Genomic DNA, 21,875 nt, shown 5'->3' with positions numbered 1-21,875 from the left:
TTCATAGTAAAGTTACTTGGCGCAGTCGCAGTGCGAACATTGCGCATGCGTACTAAGCGGATTTTCACTGCGATGCGATGAAAAATACCGAGTGAACAACTCGGAATGAGGGCCTATATACAAGTATTGCAAAAGAAGTCCGCACTTGGGACGGGCGCCCAGCATCCACTACGGACTACGAGAAATAGATTTACCGGTAAGTAAAATCTTATTTTCTCTAACGTCCTAGTGGATGCTGGGGACTCCGTAAGGACCATGGGGATTATACCAAAGCTCCCAAACGGGCGGGAGAGTGCGGATGACTCTGCAGCACCGAATGAGCAAACACAAGGTCCTCCTCAGCCAGGGTATCAAACTTGTAGAACTTTGCAAAGGTGTTTGAACCTGACCAAGTAGCCGCTCGGCAAAGCTGTAATGCCGAGACCCCTCGGGCAGCCGCCCAAGAAGAGCCCACCTTCCTTGTGGAATGGGCCTTAACTGATCTAGGCAGCGGAAACCCAGCCGCAGAATGAGCCTGCTGAATCGTGTTACAGATCCAGCGAGCAATAGTTTGCTTTGAAGCAGCTTGTTGGAAGCATACAGGATAAACAAAGATTCTGTTTTCCTGACCCTAGCCGTTCTGGCTACATAAACCTTCAAAGCCCTGACCACATCAAGCAACTCGGAATCCTCCAAGTCACGAGTAGCCACAGGCACCACAATAGGTTGGTTCATATGAAAGGATGACACCACTTTTTGCAGAAATTGTGGATAGGTACGCAATTCTGCCCTGTCCATATGGAAAACCAGATAGGGGCTTTTATGTGACAAAGCCGCTAATTCTGACACAAGGCTAATAGCATGACCACCTTCCACGTGAGAAATTTTAACTCCACGGTTTTGAGTGGCTCAAACCAGTGTGACTTCAGGAAACTCAACACCACGTTAAGATCCCAAGGTGCCACTGGAGGCACAAAAGGGGGCTCAATATGCAGCACTCCCTTTACAAACGTCTGGACTTCAGGAAGAGAAGCCAGTTCCTTTTGAAAGAAAATGGATAGAGCCGAAATCTGGACCTTAATGGAACCCAATTTCAGGCCCAAAGTCACTCCCGACTGTAGGAAGTGAAGGAAACGGCCCAGCTGGAATTCCTCAGTAGGGGCATTCCTGGCCTCACACCAAGCAACATATTTTCGCCGTATACGGTGATAATGTTTAGCCGTCACGTCCTTCCTAGCCTTTATCAGCGTAGGAATAACCTCATCCGGAATGCCTTTTTCTGCTAGGATCCGGCGTTCAACCGCCATGCCGTCAAACGCAGCCGCGGTAAATCTTGGAACAGACAGGGACCCTGTTGCAACAAGTCCTGTCTTAGAGGCAGAGGCCATGGGTCCTCTGTGAGCATTTCTTGCAGATCCGGATACCAAGTCCTTCTTGGCCAATCCGGAACAATGAGTATTGTTCTCACTCTTCTTTTTCTTATGATTCTCAGCACCTTTGGTATGAGAGGAAGAGGAGGAAATACATAAATCGACTGGAACACCCATGGTGTCACTAGTGCATCTACAGCTATCGCCTGAGGGTCTCTTGACCTGGCGCAATATCTCTGTAGATTTTTGTTGAGGCGAGATGCCATCATGTCCACCTGTGGCAGTTCCCACCGCCTTGCAATCTGCGTGAAGACTTCTTGATGAAGTCCCCACTCTCCCGGGTGGAGGTCGTGCCTGCTGAGGAAGTCTGCTTCCCAGTTGTCCACTCCCGGAATGAACACTGCTGACAGTGCTCTTACGTGATTCTGCGCCCAGCGAAGAATTCTGGTGGCTTCTACCATCGCCACCCTGCTCCTTGTGCCGCCTTGGCGGTTTACATGAGCCACTGCGGTGATATTGTCTGACTGAATCAGAACCGGTTGGTCGCGAAGCAGGGACTCCGCTTGACGTAGGGCGTTGTATATGGCCCTTAGTTCCAGGATGTTGATGTGAAGGCAAGTCTCCTGACTTGACCACAGCCCTTGGAAATTTCTTCCCTATGTGACTGCCCCCCACCCTCGGAGGCTTGCATCCGTGGTCACCAGGACCCAGTCCTGAATGCCGAATCTGCGACCTTCGAGAAGGTGAGCACTCTGCAGCCACCACAGGAGAGACACCCTGGCCCTGGGGGATAGGGTGATTTACCGATGCATCTGAAGATGTGATCCGGACCACTTGTCCAGTAAGTCCCATTGGAAAGTCCTCTCATGGAACCAGCCGAAAGGAATGGCCTCGTATGATGCCACCATCCTTCCCAGGACTCGAGTGCAGTGATGCACTGACACCTGTTTTGGTTTTAATAGATTCCTGACCAGTGTCACTAGCTCCTGAGCTCTCTCTATCGGGAGATAAACCCTTTTCTGGTCTGTGTCAAGGATCATGCCTAGGAGAGGCAGATGAGCTGTAGGAACCAACTGCGACTTTGGAATATATAGAATCCAGCCGTGTTGCCGTTACACTTCCAGAGAAAGTGATACGCTGTTCAGCCACTGCTCTCTTGATCTCGCTTTTATGAGGAGGTCGTCCAAGTACGTGATAATAGTGACACCTTGCTTCCGCAGGAGCACCATCATTTCCGCCATTACCTTGGTGAACATTCTCGGGGCCGTGGAGAGACCAAACGGCAACGTCCGAAATTGGTAATGACAATCCCGTACCGCAATTCTGAGGTACGCCTGATGAGGTGGATAAATGGGGACATGAAGGTATGCATCCTTTATGTCCCGAGTCACCATAAAATCTCCCCCTCTCAGGCTTGCAATGACCGCTCTTAGCGATTCCATCTTGAACTTGAACCTTTTCAGGTATATGTTCAGGGATTTTAAATTCAATATGGGTCTGACCGAACCGTCCGGTTTCGGGACTACCACATGGTCGAATAATAACCCCCTCCTTGTTGAAGGAGGGGAACCTTGACCACCACCTGTTGAAGATACAATTTGTGAATTGCAGTTAACACTGTTTCCCTCTCGTGGGGGGAAGCCGGCAGGGCCGTCGGTGAGGGGGCATCTTCTCAAAGTCCAGCTTGTATCCCTGAGACACAATATCTATTGCCCAGGGATCTAACAGGGAGTGAACCCACTTGTGGCTGAACTTACGAAGGCGTGCCCCCACCGGGCCTAGCTCCGCATGTGGAGCCCCAGCGACATGCGGTGGATTTTTGTAGAGGCCGGGGAGGACTTCTGTTCCTGGGAACTAGCTGTGTTGTGCAGCTTCTTTCCTCTGCCCCCGCCTCTGGCAAGAAAGGACGCACCTCGGACTTTCTTGTTTCTTTGTTCGAAAGGCTGCATTTGATAATGTTGTGCTTTCCTAGGCTGTGCAGGAATATAAGGCAAAATATCAGAATTACCAGCTATAGCTGTGGAGACCAGGTCCGAGAACCCTTCTCCACACAATCCTCAGCCTTCCATATGCCTCTTAAGTCGGCATCATCTGTCCATTGCATATTCTACAGGACACGTCAAGCAGAAATCGACATAGCTTTGACTCTAGGACCCAGTATACTCATGTCTCTTTGGGCATGTTTTATATATATATATATCTCTTAAGACAGCATCTTTAATATATATATATATCTCTATATATACATATATATATCTACATACTAGGGTCTCAATCTCTGCTGATAAGGTACCTGTCCACGCTGCCACAGCGCTATAGACCCATGCCGACACAATCGCCGGTCTGAGTAGTGTACCAGAATGTGCACGCTATCTGCAGGATCCCTGAGAATAGCTGTTACGTCAGTGCTACCTTTTGGGCAAACGTGACACCCTAGGGGAAGATTCCCATCCTATCCTGGCCCTAGTGGGGAAAGGATACTGCCTGAGAATTCTTTGTGGGAAACTGCAGTCTCTTGTCTGAAGATTCCCGCTCTTTTTCTTCATGAGAGGAGGGAAATTTACCTCAGCTTTCTTCCCCTTAAACATGTGTACCCTTGTGTCAGGGACAGATGAGTCATCAGTGATATGCAAATCATCTTTTATTACAATAATCATATATTGAATACTTTTCTGCCATTTTGGCTGTAACTTTGCATTATCGTAGTCGACACTGGAGTCAACCTCCGTGTCGATATCAGTGTTTATTATTTTGGATAGTGAGCATTGAGAGACTCTGAAGGTCTCTGCGACATAGGGACAGACATGGGTAGATATCCTGTCTGTTCTCTAATCTTTTGTGCAATAATTTCACCTTAGTACTTAATTACACATATCCAAACGGGTGTCGGCGTTGTCGACGGAGACACCCTCACACACACATATTTGCTCTATCTCCTCCTTAGGGGAGCCTTTTACCTCAGACATGTCGACACACACGTACCGACACACCACACACTCAGGGAATGCTCATCTGAAGACAATTCCCCCATAAGGCCCTTTGGAGAGACAGAGAGAGAGTATGCCAGCACACACCCCAGCGCTATTAACCCAGGAATAACACAGTAACTTAATGTTAACCCAGTAGATGCTGTTTATATTGATTTTTGCGCCTAATTATGTGCCCCCCCTCTCTTTTTACCCTCTTCTACCATGTAACTGCAGGGGAGAGACTGGGGAGCTTCCTCTCAGCAGTGCTGTGGAGAAAAAACATGGCTCTGGTGAGTGCTGAGGAAGAAGCCCCGCCCCCTCGATGGCGGGCTTCTGTCCCGCTTTCATGTACAATTTTGGCGGAGCCTTATACATATATACAGTGCCCAACTGTATATTATGCAAACTTTTGCCAAAGAGGTCTCTAATTGCTGCCCAGGGCGCCCCCCCTGTGCCCTGCACTCTACAGTGACCGGAGTATGTGGGTATAATGTGGGAGCAATGGCGCACAGCTGCAGTGCTGTGCGCTACCTCAGTGAAGACTGGAGTCTTCTGCCGCCGATTTCAAAGTCTTCTTGCTTCTTTCACCGGCTTCTGTCTTCCGGCTCTGCGAGGGGGATGGCGGCGCGGCTCCGGGATCGGACGACAAAGGGTGATATCCTGTGTACGATCCCTCTGGAGCTAATGGTGTCCAGTAGCCTAAGAAGCAGGACCTATCTTCAGTGAGTAGGGCTGCTTCTCTCCCCTCAGTCCCACGCTGCAGAGAGTCTGTTGCCAGCAGATCTCTCTGAAAATAAAAAACCTAACAAAATACTCTCTTATAGCAAGCTCAGGAGAGCTCACTAAGTAGCACCCAGCTCGTCCGGGCACAGATTCAAACTGAGGTCTGGAGGTGGGACATAGAGGGAGGAGCCAGAGCACACCAGTATCCAAATTCTTTCTTAAAGTGCCCTGTCTCCTGCGGAGCCCGTCTATTCCCCATGGTCCTTACGGAGTCCCCAGCATCCACTAGGACGTTAGAGAAACAGCCATTTCCAATTCATGGAGAAGAAAATCAAAAGTCCTCAAGAGCTCTGTGATATATTTCTCAAGTTACCATCTTAGTGATATAGAAATGGGGCTTCTCTCCAGGGGACGAACATTTGTACCCTTTGATTACTTCAGATGGGCCATTGATAGATACAAAATGACCCGTAAACTCCAATGATACTGGAGTTGGCACATTTAAAAAAAGGGTAATTACGATCCCCCTTACAAAAACCTAGCATTAACTCTGATTCTGATCACCCTGATCATCCCTCTGATACAGCCTGGGTGCAGGGGAGGTGGGTCAAGAGGAGGGATGGCAAGGATAAAACTCATGGGCCATGGCCCCTGCCAGCACCATGTATAATAAGGATGTCTCTTTGAGAGACAGCCCTCTCTCTTTTTTGTTGTTGTTCTCAGCGGTGCCTCCAGGTACTGGCGCCCTAGGCTGTCTAATGGTAGTGCCCAGGGGATAAATTAGGCTACAGTGAGGATATGGGGTTTGAGTTGGCATTTGAAGCACTTTGGGTTTGGGCAGAGTCTGGTCAGGTGGTGTGTCACCATAAGTGGGCAGCAGCCCGGGAGAAGTCCAGGAGGCGGGAGTGAGTGGTGGCTATCAGAGAGGATGAGAGGTGCAGGTCACAGGCAGAACAGAAGAACATATACTTGGTTACTGTGATCCTTTCAGTAAATGCATGGCCTAGGGTCCGGTCAGTCATCATTAATATATGTTTCTATGAACTTGTCTCCCTTGTAATTTTCCTCACTCCATTGTTCTGTCTCTGTCCCCGCAGATGAGGTTACACTAAGTATCAATGACACCCGATGGGTGGGTGCCTGGTGGATTGGATATCTGGCCACTGCTCTCCTGAATCTGTTGGCTGCCATCCCCTTCTGGTTTGTCCCCAAGTCGCTGCCCAAAGAGGGCCAGGAGGAGCAGCCTGAGCTGAGAGAGATGTTGAGTCCACAGACAGGAGATAACAGAGAAGGGGCTGCGGAGAATGCAGACTTCTCAGTGCAAGGTGCGTGCATTCTGTGCCACCATCACCGGGCATCCAGGGCTAAGTGCCACACTATAGGGGCAATGTCCTGGTTACTAAGTGTAACACTGCTTTGGTACATGCCTCTGAGTGAAGTGATGTACAAGTGATGGCCACATAGCAACTCTCTTCTTACTCTCTCCGTCTCTTAGTCTCTCTGTTTCATTTCGGGCAGTGCCACCCCCTAAATCTGTACCAGCCTCAGGGAAAATGGCCTGGTCTTCGGTCCACTAGAGATAGACTCAGCAAACCTCTGCCCCAGCACCGGTGACCTTTTGTACTCAACAAACATTCTTGCCAAAACCACCACGGTATAGGTGTAGGTGTATGGTGGAACATATATCTCACCATATGAATGACAGAGGTTGGCATTGGACAGTCTAGCACTGTTGTCCTGTAGTAGCTGCTCAGCATCAGAATGTCGTCTGTAAATCTGGGTGTCCAGTATCATGGTTCCAATACTTTAATGTATAATTATGGAGCTTTGGACATTCATTTATCTATCCCGATGCCCAATAAATAATGAGTCTGGTTAAATAAAATAAAACTTTATTACAAAAAAACTGTACATTTGAAAATAGATGTAAGTCCCAAGAGCGAAACGCGTTAGTTGTTTGGCTATCCCAACCTCCATATTTCCCACAAGGACTGCGTAACAATTCAAGGTGTCTGAACCAGTCATCTGGACCTTCCAGCCTGGTACACCACAATTCCAAGAGGGATCCAATCTTGTGCGTTGTATTTCTTCGCAAAAAGGATCTCTCCAACTTATGTGTACATGGTAATTATACATTGTGGCTGGACTTATATACACTGCTAAAGGAAAGGGCCGGGTATTGATTTATTAACTGTCCTGGATGATAACACATAAGGACCAGGCCAGATAAAACTCTCTCGCTGATATTGGGATACTGAGATATGATATAAGTTCTATGAACTGAGGTTTGGGACTTTTTGTATTAGTGCACATTGCTGAACAGTGAATACATTACTAAACAGTGTATTTATTTGCTGTCACATATTATACAATCCATCCACTTTACAGTATCGATGTTAATCTATCAGACGTCTTTTTCTGAGCACTAATTACTCTTATACTGTATCTTATGCTGTCACATTGTCCTGGGGACTGACTCTCCCCGTTATCACACAGCAGCTGTGGGGACACTACTCCTGGTGACATAGCCTGATTAGTATTATACCTTGTATAAACACTGTGTGTGACACTGCTGTGTGTGTGACTGTGCTGTGTGTGACACTGCTGTGTGTGTGACACTGCTGTGTGTGTGATTGTGCTGTGTGTGTGACTGTGCTGTGTGACATTGCTGTGTGTGTTTGTGACACTGCTGTGTGTGTGAATTAGTGATGTGCACCGGAAATTTTTCGCGTTTTGTGTTTTGGTTTTGGATTCGGTTCCGCGGCCGTGTTTTGGATTCGGACGCGTTTTGGCAAAACCTCCCTGAAATTTTTTTGTCGGATTCGGGTGTGTTTTGGATTCGGGTGTTTTTTTTACAAAAAACTCTCAAAAACAGCTTAAATCATAGAATTTGGGGGTCATTTTGATCCCATAGTATTATTAACCTAAACAACCATAAGTTCCACTCATTTTCAGTCTATTCTGAACACCTCACACCTCACTATATTATTTTTAGTCCTAAAATTTGCACCGAGGTCGCTGGATGACTAAGCTAAGCGACCCAAGTGGTCGACACAAACACCTGGCCCATCTAGGAGTGGCACTGCAGTGTCAGACAGGATGGCACTTCAAAAAAATAGTCCCCAAACAGCACATGATGCAAAGAAAAAAAGAGGTGCACCAAGGTCGCTGGATGGCTAAGCTAAGCGACCCAAGTGGCGGACACAAACACCTGGCCCATCTAGGAGTGGCACTGCAGTGTCAGGCAGGATGGCACTTCAAAAAAATTGTCCCCAAACAGCACATGATGCAAAGAAAAATGAAAGAAAAAAGAGGTGCAAGATGGAATTGTCCTTGGGCCCTCCCACCCACCCTTATGTTGTATAAACACGACATGCACACTTTAACGAACCCATCATTTCAGCGACAGGGTCTGCCACACGACTGTGACTGAAATGACTGGTTGGTTTGGGCCCCCACCAGAGGCGGATTGGGCATAGTGTTTTCAGGGAAGATTCCCGGTGGGCCGATGCACCTGTGGGGCCTGTTTTGTTTGAGGACATGTGGTCCTTTTTATAGACATAATGAATAAGATGCAAAATAATTTGCATATATGAAAATGACTTTGCCACTTAGCCTGTGATTGCAGATGATCTAGTGTATGCTCTGTCTGCCTGCTTGGCTGACATATAAGACTGAGTGAATAGTGATTGGGATACGGTTGGTGTAATAAGCAAGAAAATATATCTTTCTAAAGAATTATGTAGTTTCCTAAATTCTGAAGGTGTATCATATAATGTGCTCATAATATTTAATTTTATTTCCTTTTAACTTCCACCTTGATGCTAGACATGCCCACTATCTGGAAAGTCTTGGGGGGAGTGTGCTGCTGCCATGGCCCATGGCTAGACCTTACACCTCTGGTGCTGCCCATGTGGGGCCACTAGTACAAATTTTTCCAGGGCCGCTTTTTGTTCCCAATCCGCCCCTGGCCCCCACCAAAAAAGAAGCAATCAATCTCTCCTTGCACAAACTGGCTCTACAGAGGCAAGATGTCCACCTCCTCCTCATCGTCCGATTCCTCACCCCTTTCACTGTGTACATCCCCCTCCTCACAGATTATTAATTCGTCCCCACTGGAATCCACCATCTCAGGTCCCTGTGTACTTTCTGGAGGCAATTGCTGGTGAATGTCTCCACGGAGGAATTGATTATAATTAATTTTGATGAACATCATCTTCTCCACATTTTCTGGAAGTAACCTCGTACGCCGATTGCTGACAAGGTGAGCGGCTGCACTAAACACTCTTTCGGAGTACACACTGGAGGGGGGGCAACTTAGGTAAAATAAAGCCAGTTTGTGCAAGGGCCTCCAAATTGCCTCTTTTTCCTGCCAGTATACGTACGGACTGTCTGACGTGCCTACTTGGATGCGGTCACTCATATAATCCTCCACCATTCTTTCAAAGATATTAGCATGCATAAAACGGGGTATTGATGCTAGGGACGAGAGTATTATACTCCCGTTATATAAATCACTAGTAAGGCCACACCTTGAATACTGTGTACAGTTCTGGGCACCGTACTACAAAAAGGATATCCTGGAGCTTGAAAAGGTACAGAGGAGGGCGACCAAACTAATTAAGGGCATGGAGACGATGGAATACAAGGAAAGGCTTGAAAGACTCGGCATGTTTACATTGGAAAAGAGGAGACTAAGAGGGGATATGATCAACATCTACAAATATATAAGGGGACAATACACAGAGCTTGCGCGGGACCTGTTTTTGGTTAGATCAACACAGAGGACTCGTGGACACTCGCTCAGGTTAGAGGAAAGGAGATTCCGCACAATACGGCGTAAAGGCTTTTTCACGGTAAGGACAATACGTGTTTGGAATTCCCTGCCCGAGGGAGTTGTAATGGCGGAATCTGTCAACACCTTTAAGAATGGGTTAGATAAATTCCTATTGGATAAGGATATCCAGGGGTATGGTGCATAGTCATGCATTATAGTTACTATAAATAGGGATAAAATGCAATGGCTGACAGCAGCATCAGTCAGAAATTTTAGTCAAATCATCATGCATAGGACACCACAAATAGGTTGAACTCGATGGACAATTGTCTTTTTTCAACCTCAGATACTATGTTACTATGTTACTATGTAATCATATGCAGTGACAGTAGACGACATGTCAGTAATCGTTGGCATGTCCTTCAGTCCGGACCAGATGTCAGCAGTCGCTCCAGACTGCCCTGCATCACCGCCAGCGGGTGGGCTCGGAATTCTTAGCCTTTTCCTCGCAGCCTCAGTTGCGGGAGAATGTGAAGGAGGAGCTGTTGACGGGTCACGTTCCGCTTGACTTGACAATTTTCTCACCAGCAGGTCTTTGAACCTCTGCAGACTTGTGTCTGCCGGAAAGAGAGATACAACGTAGGTTTTAAATCTAGGATCGAGCACGGTGGCCAAAATGTAGTGCTCTGATTTCAACAGATTGACCACCCGTGAATCCTGGTTAAGCGAATTAAGGGCTCCATCCACAAGTCCCACATGCCTAGCGGAATCGCTCTGTTTTAGCTCCTCCTTCAATGTCTAAATCTTCTTCTGCAAAAGCCTGATGAGGGGAATGACCTGACTCAGGCTGGCAGTGTCTGAACTGACTTCACGTGTGGCAAGTTCAAAGGGTTGCAGGACCTTGCACAACGTTGAAATCATTCTCCACTGCGCTTGAGTCAGGTGCATTCCCCCTCCTTTGCCTATATCGTAGGCAGATGTATAGGCTTGAATGGACTTTTGCTGCTCCTCCATCCCCTGAAGCATATAGAGGGTTGAATTCTACCTCGTTACCACCTCTTGCTTCAGATGATGGCAGGGCAGGTTCAGGACTGTTTGCTGGTGCTCCAGTCTTTGTGTTAGGCGCCGGGGTCCGCTCGTCGGTGCGGCCCGGCGCCTAGCAACCAGGGACGCCGTGCGCGTACAGCCGCCGGCTCCCTGGCAACGCTAGACGCCGGGCGCACGGAGCCGCACGGACCCTAGCAACGGGGACGCCACTGACGGACCGCGTTCCCCGTTGCTGGGTCCATTTTAATTAATAGGACACCTGTTTCCTGGCCATGCAGCTAGGCAGCTGTATGGCATCTAATCCAATCAGCCTCTAAACAGCTGATTGGAGGACTCCCTGTTAAATACACTTCCTGGGCTTCTCACAGACGCCGGTAATAGCTTCTTGCATGCTGTATCTGTTTGCTGAGAGTGTTTCCAGTCCTGCTGTATCCGGTCGTTCCTGTTCTCAGTTGTCCTGTACTCGGAAGTCGTCATCTGTTCCTGGAGTCCTGACTGAGCACCTTTGAACATCCAGTGGTGTTCGTGAGTCACGGCGTAGCCGTGTGTTGCGGCTTGGCCGCTTTATCATTTATTATTTATTATTTGTGTTTCGGAGCTTTTGCGGAGGATTCCGCTCCCACAGATCCACTCTGGTATCCAGCGGTGCTGGGTAGGAGTAACGGACTAGTGGATTTTGGTTGTCCTTTTCCCTGGCGGGTTTCCGCACATACCTCAGCTTTTGTCAGTTAGCTTGTAGCCCCTGGCCTGGTTGTTTAGTCAGAGGGCCCCTTGTTATCACCCTGTCTCGGATTTCCCTTTGTCTCCCATTAAGACCTGAGGGGGCATCGGAGTTGGGCAGACATAATCCGCCCTTCAAACGCGGCTGCCATGGGCTCAAGCAACCATAGTCTCGCAGGGGATTTCTGACAGCACGGGCGAGACAACGGAGTTAGGGCGCCAGGGGCTACTTTCTATTCCCGCTTCCTTCACCCAGCATTACGTTCCAGTGCTCCGGTCCTTGCAATAGGACCTCCTCAGACCAGAGTGCTAGAATCATAACATTATTACCGGCCACACCCAAACTTAAAATTAAACAGGGTTTGATTTTTTCCTTATTCAGTTTTGTAAGATTTATCGGCCTCATGAATCCCACTGGTTTAGGGCCAAATCCTGGCCAGCTCCTAGTTAGCCAGATTCAAGAACTTACTCAGATGGTTCAGGATCTTTCCCTTCGGGTGAAGTCGCAGGAAGATCTTTTACGAACTTCCCCGAGGGTAGTCCCTGAACCAAAAATGCACTTGCCTGACCGCTCTTCTGGTGATAGGAAGGAGTTTTTTAATTTTAAAGAGTCCTGTAAACTTTATTTTCGTTTAAGACCAATCTCCTCAGGTACTGAATCTCAGCGGGTCGGAATTATTATTTCTTTGCTCCAGGGGGATCCTCAGACCTGGGCTTTTGGTTTAAAAGCAGAGGATCCGGCATTGTTGTCAGTAGACGCCTTTCTGGGGTCTTTAGGGCTTTTGTATGATGACCCTGATAGAGAGGCATCCGCTGAGAGTCAGTTACGCGCTCTCAGACAGGGTAGAAATCCTGCAGAGGTTTATTCTACGGAGTTTCGCCGTTGGTCGAACGACTGTGGCTGGAATGACCCAGCCCTGCGCAGTCAGTTTCGCCTCGGCTTGTCTGAGTCTATAAAAGACAGTCTCCTTCAGTATCCCGCTCCTGAGACTCTCGATAAACTCATGGAGCTTTCTATTAAGATTGATCGTCGTCTCAGAGAACGGAGGGCTGAAAAAGGAGCACCTGTCAGGTCTACTCCATGTGTATTTTCCATTCCTGAGGACATAGAGGAGCCCATGCAGATGGGTCTCTCCCGGCTGTCTCCAGAAGAAAGAGCCAGAAGGCAAAACTCTGGTCTTTGTTTGTACTGTGGGGGTAAGGGACATTTTGCCCGTAATTGTCCGAATAAGTCGGGAAACGCCTCGACCAAGTGAATTGTGAGGGGGTTCACTTTGGTCTGCAGCTTATCTCCTCGAATAAATCCCTTTTAGTCCCAGCTAAAGTTTCCTTTGGCAGCCTCAGTTCTTCGGTGTCGGCTTTTGTTGACAGTGGAGCTGCAGGGAACTTTATGGACTTAACGTGGGCCAAGGCCTTGGGTATTCCTCAGTTAGCTTTGGGTAGGTGTATCACCATGCATGGTTTAGATGGGAGTCCCTTGTCCAATGGGGCTATTTCCCTCTGTACACCCCCTGTACTACTTACGGTAGGAGCTCTTCATTCCGAAAAAATTGAGTTTTTCCTTACCCATTGCCCAGCAGTTCCAGTGGTTCTGGGTCACCCTTGGCTGGCCTTTCATAATCCCATCATTGATTGGCAGTCGGGGGAGATCTCACAATGGGGTACCATCTGTAATAAGGAATGTATTACATTTCCCGTCAGAATAGCTGCTGCCATTCCCGAACCCATTCCCGTGGAATACCAGGACTTTGTTGATGTATTTTCCAAGGGCAATGCGGACATTCTGCCTCCCCATCGGCCTTATGATTGTGCTATTGAGCTAATTCCTGGTGCCACATTGCCAAAGGGAAGGTTATATGCATTGTCCGGGCCAGAAACTGCGGCCATGAATGAGTATGTTAAGGAGAGCCTAGGGAAAGGATTTATCAGGCCATCTAAATCCCCTTTAAGTGCAGGCTTCTTCTTTGTGGAGAAGAAAGATGGATCACTCAGACCTTGCATTGACTTTAGAGCCCTGAATAAGATCTCAGTTAAAAATACTTACCCTCTGCCGCTGATTTCTGTCCTCTTTGATCAGCTGTGTTCGGCTGTGATTTTTTCTAAAATTGACCTGAGGGGAGCGTATAACCTCATCCGAATCAAGTCGGGAGATGAATGGAAGACGGCGTTCAGTACTCAGTCGGGTCACTACGAGTATCTGGTGATGCCGTTCGGCTTGTCTAACGCTCCGGCAGTTTTCCAGGATCTCATTAACGATGTGCTCCGTGATTTTCTAGGAAGATTCGTGGTCGTTTACTTAGACGACATCCTGATCTATTCTGACTCTATTGAACAACATGTTACCCAGGTGCGTCAGGTTCTTCAAAAATTACGTGAAAATCACCTATATGCCAAGCTGGAGAAGTGTGAGTTTCATGTCACGGAGGTATCCTTTTTAGGGTACATTATTTCCCCTCGGGGATTCTGTATGGAACCTAAGAAGCTCCAAGCCATCCTTAGTTGGGCGCAACCCACCAACTTAAAAGCAATTCAGCGCTTTTTAGGGTTTGCGAATTATTATAGAAGATTTATTCATGCTTTTTCCAACATGGTTGCTCCCATTGTGGCACTGACTAAGAAGGGAGCGGATCCTACCAACTGGTCACGTGAAGCTGAGTTATCCTTTCAGGCCTTGAAACAAGCTTTTGTCTCAGCCCCAGTCCTCAGACATCCCAACCCTGAATTGCCCTTCATTGTTGAGGTTGATGCCTCGGAGGTTGGAGTGGGGGCTATCCTATCTCAGAAGGATCCGGACTCTCTAGAACTACATCCTTGTGCCTTTATGTCCAGGAAATTCTCATCCGCTGAATCCAACTACGATGTTGGTAACCGGGAGTTACTGGCTATTAAATGGGCTTTCGAGGAGTGGAGGCATTGGCTTGAGGGAGCAACACATACCATTTCAGTATTGACTGACCACAAAAATCTTCAGTACATCGAATCAGCTAAGCGGCTGAATGCCCGGCAGGCTCGTTGGGCTTTATTTTTTACTCGTTTCAAGTTTATTATCACCTTTAGGCCAGGTTCCAAGAATACCAAGGCGGATGCTCTGTCACGCAGTTTTCTTCCAGTTCATAATAACAGTCCTGTTACTCCCATACTTCCGTCTTCAGTCATTTGGGCAGGCCTCACACAAGATTTATTTACCCAGTTAAAGCAGCTTCAACATCAAGCTCCTGGAAATACTCCTGCTGGTCGTCTTTACGTCCCTGAGTTTTTGAGAGCTACTGTTTTGACTGAGTTTCATGATAGCAAAGTTGCCGGGCATCCGGGGATCTCTAAGACTTTGGAATTAGTCTCCCGCTCAGTATGGTGGCCTGGTCTTTCTAAAGACATTAAGGAGTTTGTTTTTTCTTGTCTGGTCTGTGCACAGCATAAGGTTCCCCGTTCCTTGCCTATCGGGCAACTTATGCCCTTAAATGTTCCTCTCAGGCCATGGTCTCATATTTCCATGGATTTTGTGGTAGACCTCCCTCTGTCAGCCGGATTCCGAGTCATATGGGTGGTAGTGGACCGTTTTAGCAAGATGGCCCATTTCATTGCTCTTCCCCGACTGCCATCTGCCCAGGGATTGGCAGTTTTGTTTCTCCGCCATGTTTTCAGACTTCATGGGTTGCCCACTGATATTGTTTCTGATCGGGGTCCACAATTCATTGCACAATTCTGCAAGTCTTTTTGTGCCTCATTAAAGATGAAATTGTCTTTAACATCCGGCTACCATCCCCAATCCAACGGGCAGACCGAGCGAGTTAATCAATCATTAAAACAGTATTTGCGTTTGTACTCAGCCAAACTCCAGAATGATTGGTCCGAGTTTCTTCCTTTGGCGGAGTTTGCATACAACAATTCTTGTCATTCCTCCACTAATGTGTCTCCATTCTTTTCAGTTTTTGGTTTTCACCCCAGAGCTAATTCTTTTTTTCAACATTCCTCTGTTTCCTCGCTAACCTTAACCTCTCATCTCAGAGTCATTTGGAAAAAAGTGCACCTTGCTCTCAGAAAAGCGGCATTTCGAGAGAAAAAATTTTCTGACAGGCTCCGGCGTCCTTGCACTTTTAAGGTGGGAGATAGGGTATGGTTGTCGACTCGTAACATTAAACTTCGACAAACCTCAGCTAGATTGGGCCCCAAATTTATTGGACCATTTCATATTATTAAAAAAATCAATCCAGTTGCTTTCCGGTTACGTTTACCAAGAGCTCTCCGGATCGGAAATACGTTCCATTGCTCCCTGTTGAAACCATACGTTTCTTCCAGTAGATTTCCTCAGAAGATCTCTCAGGGGAAATCACAAGTAGATGTACAGGGTCATCAGGAGTTCTTGGTGGAGAAGGTTCTCGATTCCAAATTGTCCCGGGGTCGGCTTTATTTTCTGGTGCACTGGAGAGGCTATGGTCCAGAGGAAAGGTCTTGGGTCCTGGATAAGGATCTCCATGCCCCGAGGCTCAAGAGGGCATTTTTTCGGGAATTTTCTCGGAAACCTGGCTTTAGGGGTTCCTTGACCCCTCCTCAAGGGGGGGGTACTGTTAGGCGCCGGGGTCCGCTCGTCGGTGCGGCCCGGCGCCTAGCAACCAGGGACGCCGTGCGCGTACAGCCGCCGGCTCCCTGGCAACGCTAGACGCCGGGCGCACGGAGCCGCACGGACCCTAGCAACGGGGACGCCACTGACGGACCGCGTTCCCCGTTGCTGGGTCCATTTTAATTAATAGGACACCTGTTTCCTGGCCATGCAGCTAGGCAGCTGTATGGCATCTAATCCAATCAGCCTCTAAACAGCTGATTGGAGGACTCCCTGTTAAATACACTTCCTGGGCTTCTCACAGACGCCGGTAATAGCTTCTTGCATGCTGTATCTGTTTGCTGAGAGTGTTTCCAGTCCTGCTGTATCCGGTCGTTCCTGTTCTCAGTTGTCCTGTACTCGGAAGTCGTCATCTGTTCCTGGAGTCCTGACTGAGCACCTTTGAACATCCAGTGGTGTTCGTGAGTCACGGCGTAGCCGTGTGTTGCGGCTTTGCCGCTTTATCATTTATTATTTATTATTTGTGTTTCGGAGCTTTTGCGGAGGATTCCGCTCCCACAGATCCACTCTGGTATCCAGCGGTGCTGGGTAGGAGTAACGGACTAGTGGATTTTGGTTGTCCTTTTCCCTGGCGGGTTTCCGCACATACCTCAGCTTTTGTCAGTTAGCTTGTAGCCCCTGGCCTGGTTGTTTAGTCAGAGGGCCCCTTGTTATCACCCTGTCTCGGATTTCCCTTTGTCTCCCATTAAGACCTGAGGGGGCATCGGAGTTGGGCAGACATAATCCGCCCTTCAAACGCGGCTGCCATGGGCTCAAGCAACCATAGTCTCGCAGGGGATTTCTGACAGCACGGGCGAGACAACGGAGTTAGGGCGCCAGGGGCTACTTTCTATTCCCGCTTCCTTCACCCAGCATTACGTTCCAGTGCTCCGGTCCTTGCAATAGGACCTCCTCAGACCAGAGTGCTGGAATCATAACACTTTGGCACGCGGTGGCTGAATGCAGAAAGTGGCCCGCAAGTCTTCGGGCCACCGACAGCATCTCTTGCACACCCCTGTCGTTTTTTAAATAATTCTGCACCACCAAATTCAATGTATGTGCAAAACATGGGACGTGCTGGAATTTGCCCAGATGTAATGCACGCACAATATTGGTGGCATTGTCCGATGTCACAAATCTCCAGGAGAGTCCAATTGGGGTAAGCCATTCTGCGATGATGTTCCTCAGTTTCCGTAAGCTGTATGCCTCTTATAGAAAGCGGTGATACAAAGCGTAGCCTGCCTAGGAACGAGTTGGCGTTTGCGAGATGCTGCTACTGGTGCCGCCGCTGATGTTCTTGCTGCGGGAGGCAATACATCTACCCAGTGGGCTGTCACAGTCATATAGTCCTGAGTCTGCCCTGCTCCACTTGTCCACATGTCCGTGGTTAAGTGGACATTGGGGACAACTGCATTTTTTAGGACACTGGTGACTCTTTTTCTGACGTCTGTGTACATTTTCGGTATCGCCTGCCTAGAGAAATGGAACCTAGATGGAATTTGGTACCGGGGACACAGTACCTCAATCAAGTCTCTAGTTCCCTGTGAATTAACGGTGGATACCGGAAACACGTTTCTCACCATCCAAGCTGCCAAGGCCTGAGTTATCCGCTTTGCAGCAGGATGACTGCTGTGATACTTCATCTTCCTCGGAAAGGACTGTTGGGCAGTCAATTGCTTACTGGAAGTAGTACAAGTGGTCTTCCGACTTCCCCTCTGGGATGACGATCGACTCCCAGCAGCAACAACAGCAGCGCCAGCAGCAGTAGGCGTTACACTCAAGGATGCATCGGAGGAATCCCAGGCAGGAGAGGACTCGTCAGACTTGACAGTGACATGGCCTGCAGGACTATTGGCTTTCCTGTGTATGGAGGAAATTGACACTGAGGGAGTTGGTGGTGTGGTTTGCAGAAGCTTGGTTACAAGAGGAAGGGATTTAGTGGTCAGTGGACTGCTTCCGCTGTCATCCAAAGTTTTTGAACTTGTCACTGACTTCTGATGAATGCGGTCCAGGTGACGTATAAGGGAGGATGTTCCTAAGTGGTTAACGTCCTTACCCCTACTTATTACAGCTTGACAAAGGCAACACACAGCTTGACACCAGTTGTCCGCATTTCTGTTGAAATAATTCCACACCGAAGAGGCGATTTTTTTTTGTATTTTGACCAGGCATGTCAATGGCCATATTCATCCCACGGCCAACAGGTGTCTCCCCGGGTCTCCCCGGGTGCCTGACTTAAACAAATCACCTCACCATCAGAATCCTCCTTGTCAATTTCCTCCCCAGCGCCAGCAACACCCATATCCTCATCCTGGTGTACTTCAACAGTGACATCTTCAATATGACTATCAGGAACTGGACTGCGGGTGCTCCTTCCAGCACTTGCAGGGGGCGTGCAAATGGTGGAAGGCGCAACCTCTTCCCGTGTTGGGAAGGTCAGGCATTGCAACCGACACAATTGGACTCTCCTTGGGGATTTGTGATTTAGAAGAACGCACAGTTCTTTGCTGTGCTTTTGCCATCTTAACTCTTTTAAGTTTTCTAGCAGGAGGATGAGTGCTTCCATCCTCAGGTGAAGCTGAACCACTAGCCTTGAACATAGGCCAGGGCCTCAGCCGTTCCTTGCCACTCCGTGTCGTAAATGGCACATTGGCAAGTTTACGCTTCTCCTCAGACGATTTTGATTTAGATTTTTGGGTCATTTTACTAAACTTTTGTTTTTTGGATTTTACATGCTCTCTACTATGACATTGGGCATCGGCCTTGGGAGACGACGTTGATGGCATTTCATCGTCTCGGCCATGACTAGTGGCAGCAGCTTCAGCACGAGGTGGAAGTGGATCTTGATCTTTCCCTATTTTACCATCCACATTTTTGTTCTCCATTTTTTAATGTGTGGAATTATATGCCAGTAATATATCAATAGCAATGGCCTACTACTATATATACTGCGCACAACTGAAATGCACCACAGGTATGGATGGATAGTATACTTGACGACACAGAGGTAGGTAGAGCAGTGGCCTACTGTACCGTACTGCTATATAGTATATACTGGTGGTCAGCAAACTGTGCAAAACTGAAATGCACCACAGGTATGGATGGATAGTATACTTGACGACACAGAGGTAGGTAGAGCAGTGGCCTTCAAGTTCTGTACCGTACTGCTATATAGTATATACTGGTGGTCAGCAAACTGTGCAAAACTGAAATGCACCACAGGTATGGATGGATAGTATACTTGACGACACAGAGGTAGGTAGAGCAGTGGACTACTGTACCGTACTGCTATATATATAGTTATTAGAGATGAGCGGGTTCGGTTTCTCTGAAACCGAACCCGCACGAACTTCATGTTTTTTTCACGGGTCCGAGCAGACTCGGATCCTCCCGCCTTGCTCGGTTAACCCGAGCGCGCCCGAACGTCATCATGACGCTGTCGGATTCTCGCGAGACTCGGATTCTATATAAGGAGCCGCGCGTCGCCGCCATTTTCACACGTGCATTGAGATTGATAGGGAGAGGACGTGGCTGGCGTCCTCTCCATTAGAAATTAGATTAGAAGAGAGAGAGAGATTGTGCAGAGTCAGACAGAGTTTACCACAGTGACCAGTGCAGTTGTTGTTAGTTAACTTTTATTTATTTTAATATAATATATCCGTTCTCTGCTATATCCGTTCTCTGCCTGAAAAAAAACGATACACAGCAGCAGCCAGTCACACAGTGTGACTCAGTCTGTGTGCACTCAGCTCAGCCCAGTGTGCTGCACATCAATGTATAAAAGGCAAAGCTTATAATAATTGTGGGGGAGACTGGGGAGCACTGCAGGTTGTTATAGCAGGAGCCCCCAGGAGTACATAATATTATATTAATTTAAAATTAAACAGTGCACACTTTTGCTGCAGGAGTGCCACTGCCAGTGTGACTAGTGGTGACCAGTGCCTGACCACCAGTATAGTAGTATATTGTTGTATGTATTGTATACTATCTCTTTATCAACCAGTCTATATTAGCAGCAGACACAGTACAGTGCGGTAGTTCACGGCTGTGGCTACCTCTGTGTCGGCAGTCGGAACTCGGCAGGCAGTCCGTCCATCCATAATTGTATTACAATATATACCACCTAACCGTGGTATTTTTTTTTCTTTCTTTATACCGTCGTCATAGTGTCATACTAGTTGTTACGAGTATACTACTATCTCTTTATCAACCAGTGTACAGTGCGGTAGTTCACGGCTGTGGCTACCTCTGTGTCGGCAGTCGGCAGGCAGTCCGTCCATCCATAATTGTATTATTATTATAATATATACCACCTAACCGTGGTTTTTTTTTCATTCTTTATACCGCCATAGTGTCATACTAGTTGTTACGAGTATACTACTATCTCTTTATCAACCAGTGTACAGTGCGGTAGTTCACGGCTGTGGCTACCTCTGTGTCGGCAGTCGGCAGGCAGTCCGTCCATCCATAATTGTATTATTATTATAATATATACCACCTAACCGTGGTTTTTTTTTCATTCTTTATACCGTCGTCATAGTGTCATACTAGTTGTTACGAGTATACTACTATCTCTTTATCAACCAGTGTACAGTGCGGTAGTTCACGGCTGTGGCTACCTCTGTGTCGGCAGTCGGCAGGCAGTCCGTCCATCCATAATTGTATTATTATTATAATATATACCACCTAACCGTGGTTTTTTTTTCATTCTTTATACCGTCGTCATAGTGTCATACTAGTTGTTACGAGTATACTACTATCTCTTTATCAACCAGTGTACAGTGCGGTAGTTCACGGCTGTGGCTACCTCTGTGTCGGCAGTCGGCAGGCAGTCCGTCCATCCATAATTGTATTATTATTATAATATATACCACCTAACTGTGGTATTTTTTTTTCTTTCTTTATACCGTCGTCATAGTGTCATACTAGTTGTTACGAGTATACTACTATCTCTTTATCAACCAGTGTACAGTGCGGTAGTTCACGGCTGTGGCTACCTCTGTGTCGGCAGTCGGCAGGCAGTCCGTCCATCCATAATTGTATTATTATTATAATATATACCACCTAACCGTGGTTTTTTTTTCATTCTTTATACCGTCATAGTGTCATACTAGTTGTTACGAGTATACTACTATCTCTTTATCAACCAGTGTACAGTGCGGTAGTTCACGGCTGTGGCTACCTCTGTGTCGGCAGTCGGCAGGCAGTCCGTCCATCCATAATTGTATTATTATTATAATATATACCACCTAACCGTGGTTTTTTTTTCATTCTTTATACCGTCGTCATAGTGTCATACTAGTTGTTACGAGTATACTACTATCTCTTTATCAACCAGTGTACAGTGCGGTAGTTCACGGCTGTGGCTACCTCTGTGTCGGCAGTCGGCAGGCAGTCCGTCCATCCATAATTGTATTATTATTATAATATATACCACCTAACCGTGGTTTTTTTTTCATTCTTTATACCGTCGTCATAGTGTCATACTAGTTGTTACGAGTATACTACTATCTCTTTATCAACCAGTGTACAGTGCGGTAGTTCACGGCTGTGGCTACCTCTGTGTCGGCAGTCGGCAGGCAGTCCGTCCATCCATAATTGTATTATTATTATTATAATATATACCACCTAACCGTGGTATTTTTTTTTCTTTCTTTATACCGTCGTCATAGTGTCATACTAGTTGTTACGAG

The 21,875-nt window shown here is 47.5% G+C and overlaps 1 protein-coding gene across 1 annotated transcript in view; it reads left to right on the top strand.

Annotated features, from left to right (window-relative positions):
- LOC134933875 (solute carrier organic anion transporter family member 1A2-like) overlaps positions 1-21,875 on the top strand; it is a 133,429-nt gene that overhangs the window by 43,628 nt on the left and 67,926 nt on the right. The window contains 1 exon segment of the mRNA XM_063929414.1: positions 6,139-6,366. Within this exon segment, the coding sequence (XP_063785484.1) occupies positions 6,139-6,366 (228 nt within the window).

This window comes from Pseudophryne corroboree, chromosome 6 (assembly GCF_028390025.1).
Source record: "Pseudophryne corroboree isolate aPseCor3 chromosome 6, aPseCor3.hap2, whole genome shotgun sequence".
In the NCBI taxonomy this organism is placed as follows: Eukaryota; Metazoa; Chordata; class Amphibia; order Anura; family Myobatrachidae; genus Pseudophryne; species Pseudophryne corroboree.
This window is presented reverse-complemented; position numbering and strand designations above follow the sequence as displayed.